General features: G+C 33.1%; 1 protein-coding gene across 1 annotated transcript in view; it reads right to left on the reverse strand.

The window, feature by feature from the left end:
- The window catches only part of HUWE1 (HECT, UBA and WWE domain containing E3 ubiquitin protein ligase 1), a 162,401-nt gene that overhangs the window by 114,229 nt on the left and 30,518 nt on the right, over nucleotides 1-17,654 (reverse strand). Inside the window, exons 5-6 of the mRNA XM_039851453.1 lie at nucleotides 16,958-17,164; nucleotides 15,435-15,587 (exon numbers count right to left, since the gene is read on the reverse strand). Coding sequence (XP_039707387.1) covers nucleotides 15,435-15,587; nucleotides 16,958-17,164 — 360 coding nt within the window. The remainder of the gene's footprint in view (nucleotides 1-15,434; nucleotides 15,588-16,957; nucleotides 17,165-17,654) is intronic.

Here is a 17,654-nt window from a genome sequence, read left to right on the forward strand (position 1 = left end):
AAAGACTGGGAGACATAGCAGATCTACCTAATACATAGAAATGAACATTACAAAGGCAATCAAAATGAGAAAACATATGTCCCAAATGAAAGAGGAGAAAACTCCAGAGAAAGAACTAAATGAAATGGAAGCAAGCAATCTGCCAGATACAGAGTTCAAAACACTGGTCATAAGGATGCTCAATGAACTTAGGGGAAAAAATATGATGTCAGTGAGAACTTCAACAAAGAGATAGCGTAAAAAAGAACCAATCAAAAATGAAGAATAGAATAACTGAAATGGAGAATACACTAGAAGGAACCAACAGTAGATTTGATGAAGGATCAAATCAGCGATTTGGAAGACAAGGTAGCAGAAACCCAATCAGAACAGCAAAAATAAAAAATAAAAAATAAATGAGGACAGTTTAAGGGACCTCTAGTACAACATCAAGCTTAACAACATTTGCTTCATAGGGGTATCATAAAGAGAAGAGAACAAGGGATTGAAATCATATTTGAAGAAATAATAACTGAAAAGAAAACTTCCCCAACCCAGAGTAGAAAACAGAAATATAAGTCCAGGAAGTGCAGAGTCCCAAACGAAATGAATACAAACAAGCCCATAGTAAGATACATCATAATTAAAATGGCAAAAGTTAAAGACTTTTAACTTTTAAAAAGAGAATCCTAAAAAAAAAGAAAGGCAGCTAGTTACTTATGAGGGAGCTCTCATAAGACTGTGAGTTGATTTCTCAACAGAAACTTTGCAGGCCAGAAGGGATTGGCATGAAATATTCAAAATGATGAAAAGCAAAGAACTAAAACCAAGACCAACCTACTCAGCAAGGTTATCAACTAAAATCAAAGGTGTGATAAAGAGTTTCCCCTAAAGGAATTCATTACTGCCAAGCCAGTATTACTAGAAATGTTACTGGGACTTAAAGAAGAAGGAAAAAGAAAAAAAAAAAGAACATAAATATGAATGATAAAATGGCAATAATTATGCACCTATAATTATTTTAAATATAAATGGATTATATGTCCCAATCAAGAGACACAGGGTAGCTGAATGGATAAGAAAACAAGATCCATACATATGCTGTCTACAAGAGACCCACCTCAGATCAAATGACACACAGACTGAAAGTAAAGGGATGAAAAAAGATATTTCATGAAAATGGAAATTTAAAAAAAAAAGCTGAGATAGCAATACTTATATCACACATAATAGACTTTAAAACAAAAGCTATAATAAGAGATAAAGAGCATTACATAATGAAAAAGGGATCAATACATGAAGAGGATATAACCCTAGTAAACATATATGCACCCAACAAAGGAGCACCTACATACATAAAGCAATTATTGACTGACATAAAGGGAGAGATTGACAGTAATACACTCACAATAGGAGACTTCAATACCCCATTGACACCAATAAACAGATCTTCCAGACAGAAAATCAGCAAGGAAATAGCAGCCTAAATGGCACATTAGATCGGATGGATTTAATTGATATTTTTAGAGCATTTCACTCCAAAGCAGCAGCACATGCATTCTTCTCAAGTGCACATGGAACATTTTCCAAAAGAGACCACGTTAGGCCACATGTTTCAATAAATATAAAAAGACTGAAAGTACATCAAGCGTCTTCTCTGACCACAATGGTATAACACTGGAAATCAATTACAAGAACTGAAAAATACACAAACACATGGAAGCTAAATAACGTGCTACTAAACCATAAATAGGTTAACAATGAGATTAAGGAAGAAATCTAAAGATACCCTGAGCCAAATGACAATGAAAACACAACAACGCAAAATCTATGGGACACAACGAAAACAGTCCTAAGAGAGAAATTCATAATATAGGCCTACCTCAAGAAACAAGACACATCTTAAACTATCTAACCTTATGCTTAATCAATAAAACCAAAAGTGACAACTGACTGCACAAAAATACAAAGAATTATAAGAATTATAAGAAAATACTATGAGCAATTATATACTAACAAATTGAACAATCTAGAAAAAATGGATACATTTTTCCTAGAAACATTAAATCATCCAATACTGTTAAGAAGAAACAGAAAATCTTAACCAACTACTAAAGAAATCGAAATCAGTAGTCAAAAACTCTCAACAAACAAAAGTTCTGCACCGGATGGCTTCATTAGTAAATCTTACTAAATATTCAGAAAACAATTAACACCTATTCTTCTCAAACTGTTCCAAAAATTCAAGACGAGGGAAGGCTCCCAAGCTTATTTTACATGGCCGCCATTGCCCTGATTCCAAAGCCAGACAAAGACATTACAAAAAAGGAAAACCATAGGCCAATATCCCTGATGAATACAGATGCAAAAATTCTCAACGACATATCGGGAAACTGAATTTACCAGTACATTAAAAAGATCATAAAACCATGATCAAGTGTGATTTATTCCTGGGATGCGAGATTGATTCAACATCCACAAACCAATTAATGTGATACACCACATTAACAAACTGACAGATAAAATTCATATAATGACATCAATAGATACAGAAAAAGTGTTTGACAAAATCCAGCATCTATTTCTGATAAAAAATAAATAAATATAATAAAAAACACTCAGCAAAGTAGGAATAGAGGAAACATACCTCAACATAATAAAAGGCCATATGTGACATACCCACAGTTACCATCATACTCAATGGGGAAAAGCTAAAAGTGTTTTCCTTAAGATCAGGAACAAGACAAAGATGTCCTCTTTTGCCATTTTTATTCAACACAGAATTGGAAGACCTAGCCACAGCAATCAGACAAGAAAAATAAAAGGCATATAAACTGGAAAGGAAGAAGTAAAATCGTCAATTGTTGCAGATAACATGATACTATGTATAGAAAACCTCAAAGTTCCACCAAAAAACTCTTAGAATAAATGAATTCAGTAAAGTAGAATGCAAAATTAATATTCAGAAATCAGTTGCATTTTTACATATCAATAATGAACTGTCAAAGAGAAATTAAGAAAACAATCCCATTTACAAGTATATCAAGAAAATAAAATATCTAGAAATAAATTTAACAAAGGGACCTATACTCAGAAAATAAGGCATTGAGGAAAAAAAACTGAAAAAGATACAAATAAATGGAAGCATATACCGTGCTCAAGGATAGAAAGAGCGAGCATTTTTAATATGTCCATACTACCCAAAGAAATCTACAGATTCAGTGCAATCCCTATCAAAATATCAATGGCAATTTTAACAAAACTGTAATGAATAATCCTAATATTTATATAGACCCATAAAAGATCCTGAGGAACACCACAGCAATCTTGAGAAAGAAGAACAAAGGTGGAGATTTGCTAACTGATATCAAACTATACTACAAGGCTACAGTATTTAAAACACCATGGTACCGGCATAAAAACAGACATACAGACCAATGGAACAGAATAGAGACCAGAAATAAACCCACACCTATACAGTCATTTAATAACAAAAGAAGCAAGAATATATGATGGGGTAAAGACAGTCTATTCAATAAATGGTTTGGGGAAAACTGGGTAGATACATGCAAAAGAATGAAACTGGATCACCTTCTTATACCATATACAAGAATAAATTCAAAATGGATGAAATAATTAAATGTAAGACCCCAAACCATAAAACTCCTAAAAGAAAACAGGCAGTTAACTCTCTGACGTTGCTCTTAGTAATATTTTTTTCTGATGTATCTTCTTGGGCAAGGGAAACAAGAGAAAATATAAGCCAATGGAATGACGTGAAACTAAAAAGTTTTTACACAGTAAAGGAAATCATGAACAAAACAAAAAAATAACTTACTGAATGAGAGAAGGCATCTGATAATGATACATCCAATAAGGGGTTAATATTGCAAATTTATAAAGAACTCATACAACTCAACAACCACCCCTCCCCCCCCCCAAAAAAAGTCCAATTAAAAAGTGAGCAGTTATACCTGAAACGTACTGGATTTTGTTAACCAATGTCACCATAAAAAATAAAAATACAAATACAAAATGAGCAGAGACCTGTATAGGTATGTCTCCAAAGAGGGATATACAGATGTCAACAGACATATGAAAAGGTGCTCGACATCACAAATCATCAGAGAAATACAAATCAGAATCACGATGAAATATCATCTCACACTTGTCAGAATAGCTATCGTCAAAATAAAAAAGGGGGGAGGCTGGCAAGGATGTGGAGAAAAAGGAACCCTCATGCACTGTTGGTAGGACTGCAAATTGGTGCAGCCGCTATAGAAAACTGTTTAGAGGTTCCTTAAAAAAATTAAAAATAGAACTACCTTATAACCCAGCAATTCCACTTCTGGGTATTTATCTGAAGAAATCCAAAACGCTTATATGAAGAGAGAGAAGCATCCCTATGCTCACTGAAGCACTATTTACAATAGCCAAGATATGGAAACCACCTAAGTGCCCATCAATAGACAACTGGATAATGAATATGTGGTATATATAAACAATGGAATGTCACTCAGCCACAAAAAATAAAATCTTAGGATCTGCAACAACATGGATGGACCTAAAGGGTACTACACTATGTGAAATAAGTCAGAGAAAGGCAAATACCATATGATTTCCCTTATATGTGGAATCTAAACAACAAAATAAAATGGAAATAGACTCATATAGAGAACAAACTGGTGACTACCAGATGGGAGGGGGTTTGTGGGGCTGGGTGAAAAAGGTAAAGGGATTAAGAAGTACAAATCGTCAGTTACAAAATAGTTGTTGGGATGTGAAGTACAGCATAGGGAACCCAGTCAATATTGTAATAAGTATGTACAGTTCCAGGTGGGTACTAGCCTCATCGGGGGGATCACTTTGTAAATTATATAAATGGCTAAGCACTATATGTACATCTGAAACCAGTATAAAATATTGAATGTTAAATTTAATTAAAAATAAAAATTAAAACACATCGGTTGCTAAATATGGACAAATATCGATGTATTACTCACTGTGGTGTTATTTACAATAGAAAAATATTGGAAATAACCCAAAGAACGTGAGAAATGTTACATAAACTGTGATAATCATATGATGGCATAATGTGACATTTAAGATACATACAGAAGGTATAAATTATATTTTAATAGTTTTTCTTTGCTGATATTATTTTCATTCCTGAAAAGACCTTGCCCACCCTAAACAACATAAAAACATGTAGTTATACTTTCTTTCAATGCTTTTAGTTTCATGCTTTTAACATTTAACTTTTTAATAAATCTTTAATTTTACTTTAATGAGGTAGGATCTACTTTAACTGCCTCATGAATAGCGGGCCAGTTGTTATATCATTCTTATAATTTATATACACATAAATATATATAATTTATCTACATATTTATATGTATAATGTAATTTAATCTATTTTCTGCTAATCTGAAATGCCATCTTTACTATAAGGTCAATTCTTACATGTTAGATCTGCTTCTAGAATCTTTCAACTAGTCATTTCGACTGTTATTACCACATTATTTTAATTCCTATAGCTTTATTAAACAGGTTTCATACCCTAATATGAAAAGTACTTCCTCATTACATTTCCAACAATTTTCTTAGCTAGTCCCAGGACTTCCAGTGAAGAAATGGAATTTGCTGAAAACCATGAGCATAAAGGATATAACACTTGATGCCACATAGCAGATACAGGTAATTCAAACCAAGGACCTTAATTTGCAAGGTGGAATAAGCTTGAAAGGCTATATATCTTCATAACTCCTTTCCTTTTGTTTCTTCTGTTATCACAGTTGTTTTAGAATACTTTATTATTACTGTCACCACAAAATCTCTTTCCATCTTTTGTGATCTAATAAAAATCAAGCACCTATGATTACAAAGTTGTGGTAAGGTGGGATCCTTAAAAGACCATATGAAACCGAACTTGATTGATGAAAGACAGTGATGTTTTGACATTTATATTACCATTAAATATAAAGAAACATTTCTTACAAAATTATGTGCAGTTAATATGGGAAAACACTGATGTTAATATGGTAAGTAAATAATGCAGGATGTAAAATCATATCTACCATGCGTTCAGCTATGTAAAGAAATATGCAGAAATAAAAACTAAGTGTACCAAATCGCAAAGAGTACAGGCATGATTATGTACATTTCTAAAAATTTTTAATACTGAGCACATATTTTTATTATGAAGAAAATTTTGTTTTGCGGCAACAAGATTCTAGGGTACTTACTAGTCGGTACTACTCAGAATAACTAGTTATTTGTCCTTTTTATTATGTACATAATCTGCTTTCTCGACTACTATGTGAAAAGAGCATTTTTTTTATTACATCCAGCGCAAGGTTGATCATATACTTCTTCAGTGATATCAACTGGAAAGTTTGGGTGTGGATTCAGGAGCTAGGTCTTAGGCTGACACCTATGTTTGCAATAAAAACCATGACCAAGCAACTCCAAATGTCTAAGACAGGAATAGCAGATACATTTCACACTTCATCAGGTGGTAAAAGAAAGCCCACTGGCTTTTCCCCAAAATAACATTAACTTCTGAGTCTCACTGTCCTCACCTACCCAGTAGTGCTACTATGTGATCCTAATAATTAAGTAGACACCCGATAAATAATTGTTATATCAACCATGCCAGAGAGGCATATTTGACAACATCTCACCAGATGTGATTTGCTAAAGAATGAGTAAGTATTCAGACATCAGGAAAAAGGCCTGATACTCTTTGAGATGGAATTATAAGAATGTGAAATTCTGTAACTTTACCCAATAGGGAAGACTAGATCAATGGTTCTCAAAGTGCGATCCCTGGACCAACAGCCTTAGTATCACCTGGAAACTTGTTAGCAATGCACATTATCAGGTCCTGGCCTAGGCTTACCGAATCAGAAACTGGAGGGGGTAGGTAAAGGGCTGTGAGAGGGGAGGAAGACCAATCTAAGCTTTAATAAAGTGACTGGTACATGCTGAAGTTTGAGAACCCATGTACTAGACAGACTCACAAAAACCAGCCAGCTGGATTTTAACTGACTCAACAAGTCTTTGGAGAACTTACCCTACATATGCGGTTCACTAGTCACTGTTCATATTCACAATCAGCTCACATCACTAGGTTAACTGAGTCAATAAAAAACTACCATGAGAAAAGATACCACGTACAAAATCATTTTTCATAAAGACCAAAATGTGATATTCAACACTTTCCCAAAGCCATCCAACACTCTCTCTGAACCATTTTTGAAGACACTATGTACAGACATAATAAACAAAAACCCCCAAAGATTTAGGAAAAAATGTTTAACAGATGACAAAAATAGCACCAATACAGTTTTTATAGTACAAAAACACTAAACCAATAGAAAAAATGGTCAAAAAATATAAACAGACAATTCACAAGTGCAAAGCTTAATGGTCAAAAATGAAAAAATATTCAAATTCACTACTCATCAGTAAGTGCCAATTAAAGTAACACAAAGAATTCTGAAACTCATAGAATCAAAAGTTATCAGTAAGGGCAAATGTACAAGATTGTTTAAAGTAGCAATCGCTATTCATAACAGAAAAAAATGAATATGCATAGTTGAGAAATTAGTTAAACAAATTATGGAACATCCAAACTATGGAATATTATGTAGCCATTAAAAGAATGACTTATTCACAGTGACTTAAAGAGATTTTTTAAAATAAAGTATTAAATAAGAAAATTGAGATGTAAAAGTGTCCTGTCTTTGCAATTTAATGACAAAAATACCCTAAACATGTCACTATAATATGAAGATTAAAAATACATCAAAAGGGTACATTTTAGGCTGCAGGAGGATGACCCAAGAGGAAAAAGACCACCAAAAAATCATGTGATAACATGTATTTATATAATATATATACACTTTTAAAAGAAAATATAAAAGAACATGTAGCTTGTGATCGTAACCATCTTCAATAACAGCTCCCATTTTTTAACTACTTTTGACACGATCAGCATTAAATCTAGGAGTTTCGTTTATGACCCCACTTAATTTAATCCTAAAAACAATGAAGCCCCAATTTACAGATATGTAAACTAAGATCAATTTGAGCTGTTGACCAAACTAGGACCAATTCCTAAACCCAGGTTCTTAACCACATGCAGTGAATGTATGTGTGTTTGTTGTACAGGGCAGGGACAACAAAAGAAATTCAGATCCCTGAAGCTGTCGAAATAATCAAGAGACATGAACCAAACTGTCTGTAAAGATCACTGTTATAAAAACCAGAGTTACACCAAAAGGAAGATGTAGGGGAAAGCAGCCCACACCAATAAGTTGCATTTTTACAGAAATGCCACATTTTAGAGAAAAATAGTTTAAAAATTTTAATGACCGATATTAGTAATGGCAGCTATTACTAAACACCTAAGCATATTATCTCTAACTCTAAAAAGCCTGTAAGATTCTTTTATTTGTAATAGCAAAGCATCATGCACGTAATATATTAGCAAAACGAGCTATGTACTACACCTGTCAAGATTCCAAATTATTCAGGACTGGAAATTAACCTTAAATCTGTTAGCCCAAGTCAGGACAAAAAGTAGTACATCTGTCAAAGTTAAAAGGAGTCCAAAATGAGAAGGAACATAATAGCAATCATTTAAGTAATCCTTCCTGGTGATAGAATGATCCAAGAGAAGAAAAGAACATGATAATCCTTAACTACTAAAAATGACAGTAAAAGAAAAACCTTACACTTTACATATGCGTGCCATGTAAAAGTACGGTCTGCATCTAACTTTTACTTTCTAAATGGTCAGAACATTTTAATTATGTATGAAATATCAGTCTGTGATAATCAGCCTAAAGATAGGGTGTAATAATTTGATGAGCTATTTCTGATAGGTGCTGTTGTCCCTGTATATAAAGAACCAGTTTAACTCTAGAGTGCACTTCTTCCATCCCTAAACATAAAACTTATTCTGAAATCTCAATACACTGATACAGTACCTCCCTTGGCAAGGGAATGGCCCCTATAATCAAATAGATCAGGTTTCAAACCCAAGATCCATCACTTCTCAATTGTGAAAATTATAAGCAAATCATGTCACCTTGCTTAACCTCATACTCTTCATCTGTAAAATGGGAATGAGAATTCTGACCCTTAGAGCATTATGCTAAGTAAAATAAGTTGGACAGAGAAAGACAAATACCTTATGATCACTTAATATGTGGAATCTAAAAAATCAAAATAAATGAACAAAAACAGAAACAAACTCACAGATACAAAGAACAAATTGATGGTTGCCAGATGGGAACCATTGATGAGAACAAATTGATGGTTGCCAGATGGGAGGGGGATTTGGGGGAAGTGAAAAAGGTAAAGGGATTAAGAAGTACAAATTGTCAGTTATAAAAAGTCACAGGAATACAAAATACAGCATAGGGAATATAATCAATAATATTGTAATAATTATGTTTGGTGTCTGATGGCATTAGACTTATGGGAGTGATCACTTTGTAAGTTATATAAATGTCTATTCACTATGTTGTACACCTGAAACTAATATAATATTTTATGTCAACTGTAATTGAAAAAAGAAAATTTAAATCACAAAAGTAAAATTTTAAAGAAAAAATCTTAACAGAATTGGTGTGAAGGTGACATACCTGGTGACATGACTTAAAGGAAATTAAGGGACACACACACAAAAGTAGTAAAAAATGACAAAAATGAAAGTGGAGGGAGTAAAAATGGTAGTGAGTTTAGAATGTGTTCAAACTTAAGCGACCAACAACTTAAAATAGATGGCTATAAACATGGCTTGCTATATACAAAGCACATGGTAACCACAGACCAAAAATCTACAAGAGATATACAGGAAATAGAGAGAAAGGAATCCAAAAACAACACTACAGAATATCACCAACATACAAGAGAGTAAAAGAATAAGGAAAAGAGAACCAAAATCAGAAAACAATAAAATGGCAATAACTATATATCTAACAAGTTACTCTAAAAGTAAATGAATTAAAATGACCCAATCAAAAGATGAATGTATAAAGAAGAGGTGGTATATATACACAATGGAATATTACTCGGCCAAAAAAAAGAACGAAATCTTACCATTTGCGACAACATGGATGGACCTAAGGGTGTTATGCTAAGTAATAAGTCAGACAGAGAAAAGACAAATACCATATGATTTCACTTATATGTGGAAGCTAAAAAACAAAAACAAAACAGAAACGAACTCATAGAGAACAAATTGATGGCTGCCAGATGGTAAGGGGGTTGTGGGCTGGGTGAAAAAGGTCAAGGGATTAAGAAGTACAAATTGGCAGTTACAAAATAGTTATGGGGATATAAAGTACAACTTATGGAATATAGTCAATAATACTGAAATAACTATGTATGGTGTCAGATGGGCACTATACCTATCGGGGAATCATTCTGTAAGTTATATAAATGTCTCACCGCTATGCTGTACACCTAAAACTAATATAGTATTGAATGTCAACCATAATTGAAAATTTTTTAAATATTAAAAAATTAAAAACTAAAATGAACTCCCAATATCTACAAGAGATATACAGGAAATAGAGAGAAAGGAATCCAAAAACAACACTACAGAATATCACCAACATACAAGAGAGTAAAAGAATAAGGAAAAGAGAACTACAATCAGAAAACAATAAAATTAACAGTTACAAAATAGTTATGGGGATATAAAGTACAACTTATGGAATACAGTCAATAATACTGAAATAACTATGTATGGTGTCAGATGGGCACTATACAACGTGTTCGTTTTTCCACCCAGCAATTCGATTTTAAGAAAATTATGTTACAAACATAATCAAATGTGCACAAAAATGTATGCATAAGATTGCACCATTGTTTGGAAACATTATATTTAATATGGCTTAAGAATAAAATTATATATATAAGAATTCCTACCCCCAAATTAGTTACATATAACAGGCATTAAATCAAGAAACAACTAAATGACTACATATAAACATACATCTGCAAAATCATTGCCAATTCTCATATTTAATTACAAAAGTAATATATAATACTACAGATAAAATATTCAAAGAATAAAAAAGTGAAACATCCATCTTCTCCACATATTCAATTCCCTTTTTCTCAGTTTACAATTAGATATGTAATTTTCTAGACTTTATTAATATATTTTTACTCTTAGACTTTGGAAAAACCATAAATGAGGCTCTTCGACTAGCTTTTCTTGCTATGAGATCTTTTCATTGAGAACTTTCAGGGTCATACATAGTCTTAAGCCATATTAAATATAATGTTTCCAAACAATGGTGCAATCTTAGGCATACATTTTTGTGCACATTTGATTATGTTTGTAACATAATTTTCTTAAAATCGAATTGCTGGATGGAAAAACGAACACATTTTTTAAATGCTGCCAAATGACCCTACAACAGGACATCTGTGTACCAACAGTCTGTAAGTACTTGCTTTGCCACGACCTAGCCAATACTAGATATTATTGCCAATCTAAAATATTAAAATGATCTCCCTTTAATGCACATCTTCCTTGAGTATTCCTAGTGCAATCTTTTCATGTTTTAGACTAATTTGAAAGAAATATTTTGTATTCCTCTGTGAACTATTTATTTGCTTTTGCATGTTTTTCTGCTGTTACTTACATTTTTGCTGATTTGTAGGAGCTGTTTACATATTGTATTCCTTTGTTGCATATATTGCAAATATTTTTCCCAGTTTAAGTGATCTGTTTTTTATTTACCACTATCTTCTATTTTCACATCATAAAATCTGTCAATTTTTAAAATGGCTTTTAGGTTTCTCGACTTTCTTAGGTAATACTTCCTCATGAAAGATGTTAAAAGTTACCTGTAATTATACCTCTAAATATGTTTCTAAGATTTAGGTGAAGAGTGTGAAGAAATGATCTAAACACATTTTTCCCTCGGCCAACTGTCCCATTGTTTTGACCTTAAGTGACAGGAGGCTTACTATTTCATTCTGCAGACATATTTGTCTATCTTGTATCAATTAAAAAACTTAAAATAACTATGGCTTTGTATTTTATCTGGTATAATAAATGAACCTGATTCTTTACCAGTGTTTTCTGAGATATTTTTGTGCATTTCCTTTTTTAAGTTGATGCTATTAAGTCCTCCACTTAACCAATTTAACAGATTAACTGCATTCTCCATGCCTTCTGCATACTGACTGATGCAGCCTTCTGCAGGTGCTCTTGCTCCTAGTTATCTGTATGTGTACCAAATCAGGTGTATTTGTCTCCAAACTCACTTATGTCAATTTTATGTGTATTATAATTATGTGATTTTAAATATGATGCAAAACAGTGATTTAAACTAAAAAGAGAATTATTTTACAAAAACTAAGTTGAATATTTTGTGAAGACTAAGATACTAAAATAAAAATATCCTCAAATTAGGGAAAAGAGATTCAGAGGTAAATTATAAAAATTTATAATTATGTATTCAGGTTCTTTTACAAACTAAAGTCTTTACATTGTTGTTCCACTTTAAAGATATCACAGATTATAGTTGTAGTTTATGTAAACAAGGTAACAGACTGTTTCTTACTCAAAGTAAAGTCCTTGGTCCTACATTAGAAAGACAAGTAAGGGAACTGAAATTTGTGTTTTAACTTTTTTAAATATTATGTATTAATCAATTTTTTTAAAAAAGTTCCTGCTTCAGCAAGATTTTAAAAAATAATTAACTACCAACTATTGGCCCTAATTTCATCAGAGAACCTCTACTATACTATTGAGTCTTCCCATGTAAAAAATGTCTCTAACAAATTTAGACCATCTTTTAAATCCGTAAAGGTTGTTTTGTTCTAACAGATCTTAAACATTGTTGGTTAAGTTTATTTTCTTTTGCATATTTATATAAACTATCCCAATATTGCCATTCACATTGCTTTCTCTTTGGAGAAGAGAAAGCAATGTGAATGGCAATATTGGGATAGTTAGTTTCACTTCTGCTATCTATCCTTTAAATTTTGTTTTCTCAAAACGATATTTTGCTTTGTGAGTACATTTTTAAGTTTCAAAAATGGTAATGAACAATAAACATTTTTTTAACCGTCCCCCCCCAACTCAGCACAATTTTTAAAAGCTATTAATGTTGCTATGTGTATTATCTGGTGCACTGCTTCTGCTACATATTCTATAGTATGCACATGTATTTTACTTACCCAAATCTATTAATGGACACCTAGGTTGCCTCCAACTTCTCCCTACCACAATGATGCAATATTTTCACAGATAGCACCTTATGTAATAATGTTATATCATCTTTGGGATATATACCCAGGAGTACCAGTCTATACTTCTATAAGCAATGTATAAGAATTGCTATAGCTTCACATGCCTGTTAGTACTTACCATTATAAGTTTTCTAATTTCCATTAATCTGACATAGCTTTATCAAGCTGTATCTTATTTGTTATTTCTCTAATTACTACTGAGTTTGAGCATCTACTCAGGTGCGGAATTCCCTGGGTCTGTGAACTGTCAATTCATATCCTTTGTTTATCTTTGTTGACTTGTAAGAGTTCCTTGGATAGTTTACATTAACAGTCTCCTGTCAATTTTAAAATACTGCTGAATACCTCTCAATCCTATCACCAGTCTGTTAACCTTTGCCTCCAACAGTGATGTTTAATGTTGTCCATATCAACTGTTTGAATGTGTTACTGATCCATAACAAAATGAGTTTGCACCAAGAATGTTATTCAACCACCTGAGTAAGTACACTATTCAAATGAAATTTTTCTTGATGAAGAAAAAAAGCAGTATGCTGATTTACATTCCGTTGTAAACACCTGAAGAGTAGCACTGAACTACGATGTTTTCCATTGAAAAGGAAGTCTTAATTTAGTAATATAAAATTCAAATTTTTACCATATGGTTTATGCTTTAGGATTTTTAAGAATGCCTTCCCCAACAGTAGATCACAATATAATCTTCTACATTATCTTCTCTTAAATTTATAGTTTTACCCGATGTGGCTTATTTTAAAGACACTCTACTCGTTGATACAGTGAATGAGGTCATTTTTGTAACTGGTTATTATTACTAACATATGGAGGAGCCATTTGTTTCTGTCTATTGTTTACTTGGTTACCTCACTGTACTTTCACTCGTTCTAATAATTTTATATTGTCTCTCCAGAAAACCAAGAGCTTCAATCCCATCACCTACAAACAATAATGAGTTTCCTCTTTTAATATGTATCCTTCATTTCTTTTGCTATATTGGTTAGGATCTCTACTACAAACTTAAGTGACAAAAGTAATAGGTGGCATTTTTGTGTAACTTTTGAATTCAATGAAAATGCTTCAGAGTTCTTCCATTATGACTTCTGGCAGATAATTTATAAATTTAAAGTTTCTTTTCCTAGCTTCCTAAGAGTTTATATTAGTTTTTATTAATGTGCTGAATTTTATCAAATGCTTTTGAAGCATCTACTGACATATGGCTTCCTTTTCCTTTTAACTGTTACTTGAGGATCCAATGTTGAACTGTCTTGCATTTTTTAATAGCAAGAAATAATATTTACAATTTTTAAAAAAACAGGTTGTGTTTCTATATATACATATTTGTAAATGCAAGAAGAAAATGTGCTCAAATTGTACGGGAGGCTCCATCTGGATGAATTACAGGTGGTTGATATTCTCTTTATACTTTCCTACATGTCCTAGAATTTTCAAAACACAGGTTACATTTACAATCATATAAAAATAATTTTTAAGTAATTATACACTTAAAAATAGCCTGAAACTTGAGTTATTATTTGGAAGGTAACCAGTTATCAGCTTTAAAAGTCAGCCTTACCAAGCTTTCTCCGCTAGCAGTGGCTACCTTTCTCAAACCTATGTATTGACAATTTGTCTCTAGGAACACTGGACAAGTTTGGTTGAGCTGAACTTTTATACGAGAGCTTTTGCCTTAAATTACAATTACTACCATCACAAACCAATTACTGAGCACAAAACTAAGTATTCTTTATTTTTTTTATTCTAAAACTACTCTTAAGGTAGATATATTACATTCCCAGATGAAAACTACTATCAGAGATAATAAGCAGGGCTAGGACGCAGATCCAGATCTTATATTGCACCATACTCCCTTCCCAAGTAGAATCTGATTTTGACCTTTCTTTCCAGAAGAGAAGCTGCCAATTTTGAACAAAGAGATTCTGCTTTGTGAGCAGGGATTCATGAAATCCCTCAAAATTACTTCGCAGTAGTTAAGGATACTTCTTAGGTTTTTTGGGAACCTAGCTAAGTGGGCTCCAACAGTTCTACTCAATTAGGCTAGTAAAGTTAATTTAGGAATGCCTAATTCATTTTGAACTGCAAGGGACACCTGTAAAAGGTACTAAATGGTCCAATTTTTGTGCCCTTCCAACTCTCCACCCATGACTCACCTCTGCCAAATGTTGTAGCCGGGTTAGCAGTGGAGTTCTCTTGTCAGATCCAAGGCGTGTGATGTAATTTGATCTTTTGCTAAACACATACAGAAGATTAAGGACTGCCAGCACCACTTGCATATCAGAGGAAGCCAACAAAGTTGTCAAATGCTACAGGGGACAAAAAAGGGCAAGTTCATGGTATCAAGCACTCTAGGCCTTGAAAACTTAAAAATGCCAATGTAGTAATAGATTTGTCAACATTTACAAAGCTATCGAGAAGTTTAGTAATACAAAAAACATTTATAAATATTTGAGCACTTACAACATATAACCTTGTCTGCAAGAGCTTCCAATCTCCCAAGTCAGAAAGTCCAATAAAAGTTAAAAAATTGAGTTCAAAATTCATAAGTGCCCCCACAGAAAGAAACAGATTATTATAAAGAAACATATATATTTTAATACATAGTGGAACTCAACAACACTGTCTCCAACTAAAGTTGGAGTGTAAAATAATTTTATACTCCTTCTGCATCCTTTATGACAAAAATAAAATTGGAGTTAATTAAAATACAGGGTTCTTCATATAGAAGCTAAAGATACCAACATCTAGTGACATATGATTGTTAGGGCAAAGTGTATGTAAATGCAACCCAAGAGCGACTATTTTGGTTTTTTAAAACAATCAAAAGTCACCAATATATTGAAGCATTTGGTCAGCATTAGAATCAGTATGTAATTCAGCTGGACATGAACCCAGGTATTTCTAGTTGCTGATTATTATCCCAAAGGCCATGGACTTCCTTTTGCAGCTAATCTATTTCCTCTTCACCAGACTGCTTATCCACTCCCTACTTAAAACTCTTGAGTGCCTTAAGTTCAGTCATTCCACTTCTTTTCCTAAGCTATTTTCTACTTGTTTGTTCTTATTCTGGTTCTTTACCGAAGACTAAGGAAAATTAACACACAACAGGGCCCTTAACCAACAGTGATAAAAAATCTAAAGTCAGGCTAAAGGAAAAGAGTTTCTTCTTATAGTGATTTTTGACCAATTCAAAAGATCACTAATTCCTGTGCCCACTTTACTTTTTAAGAACATAGTATGCTATTAATATTCACTTGGGGGGAAAGGGAAGAGATTGAAAAGCAGCACACTGAAACTTAGAAAAATAGTAAGTAATGTATCAAAGAAATCAAGCTACTTCTAAGTTTAAAAGTAATGTGGGGCTGCTCTAATAACCTGGAACAAAGATCACTACCTGTAAATTAGCAAGAATACTTCAATACATGTATTACATTGTCATTAATTTCTTGAATCTCAAAAGATAGGGTGAAGGTGATAGTAAAGAACTTTCCCATCAATCCTGTGAAGGGTATCTATATCCATGAAATATCCTATCATTGTCTTTCACATGGAAAAGCCCAGAGCTCCGTAATGAAAAGGAAAGAAGCATTCATCAGAGAGAAACAGCAATTTCCTTATTTTTGGACATGAACAATTCTAGTTAAGAACAGATCACATAGGCTTGAACCTCTCCTACCTCTATGGAACTGTACAGATGCCGGGAAAAGCTGTACTCAATGAGCAAGGCTGTGAAGTTCAACACAGCCAAGAGAAGCATTTTCAGTTGTTCTCTTTCCGGCCTATCACACACGAGCATCCATGACATATTCTCCACCGTCTGTCCAGCATCTGCCAGAATTCCATCAAAGCGGTCCAACAGATCCACCCAGTGATATAACTCACACTGGAGAGAGGAAGAGGAAGATATAAGATTAAGGTAAAAGTGCTGTGCGGTGTTTTGAGCTGAGTGTTGCTACAATGAATTGCTGAGCATGACACTTCTCACCGTTGCTTCTCTTCAATCTTCCACCAGTACAGAAACCCATGAGAAAGATTGTACTTTGAACCATGTGGACCTGAATTCATTGTTATATCCAAAGTATACTAACACCAGTAGATGCCACAAAACCCCTTGTTAAGTCTTCAAAGAATCCTGACTACATTCTAAGGCCTACAAACACAAGGACTCTCCCTGCCAGAACCCATTTTATCAGAAGTGTTCACTTTTAGTTATCTCAAGAAGATTCTTTTAAACTAAAAGTAAAATACTAAGACTATCTCAAACTCATGTTATCAGTAAAACTAAAGGAATTTTGTGGCTGAGATTCTTTATCATCTATATAAATGTTCCTCTTCCTCAGCTAGCAAAATTCTCCTTTCAGATTTCTTTCAAA

Source organism: Pteropus medius, unplaced genomic scaffold (assembly GCF_902729225.1).
Source record: "Pteropus medius unplaced genomic scaffold, Ma_sr-lr_union100, whole genome shotgun sequence".
NCBI classification, from domain to species: domain Eukaryota; kingdom Metazoa; phylum Chordata; class Mammalia; order Chiroptera; family Pteropodidae; genus Pteropus; species Pteropus medius.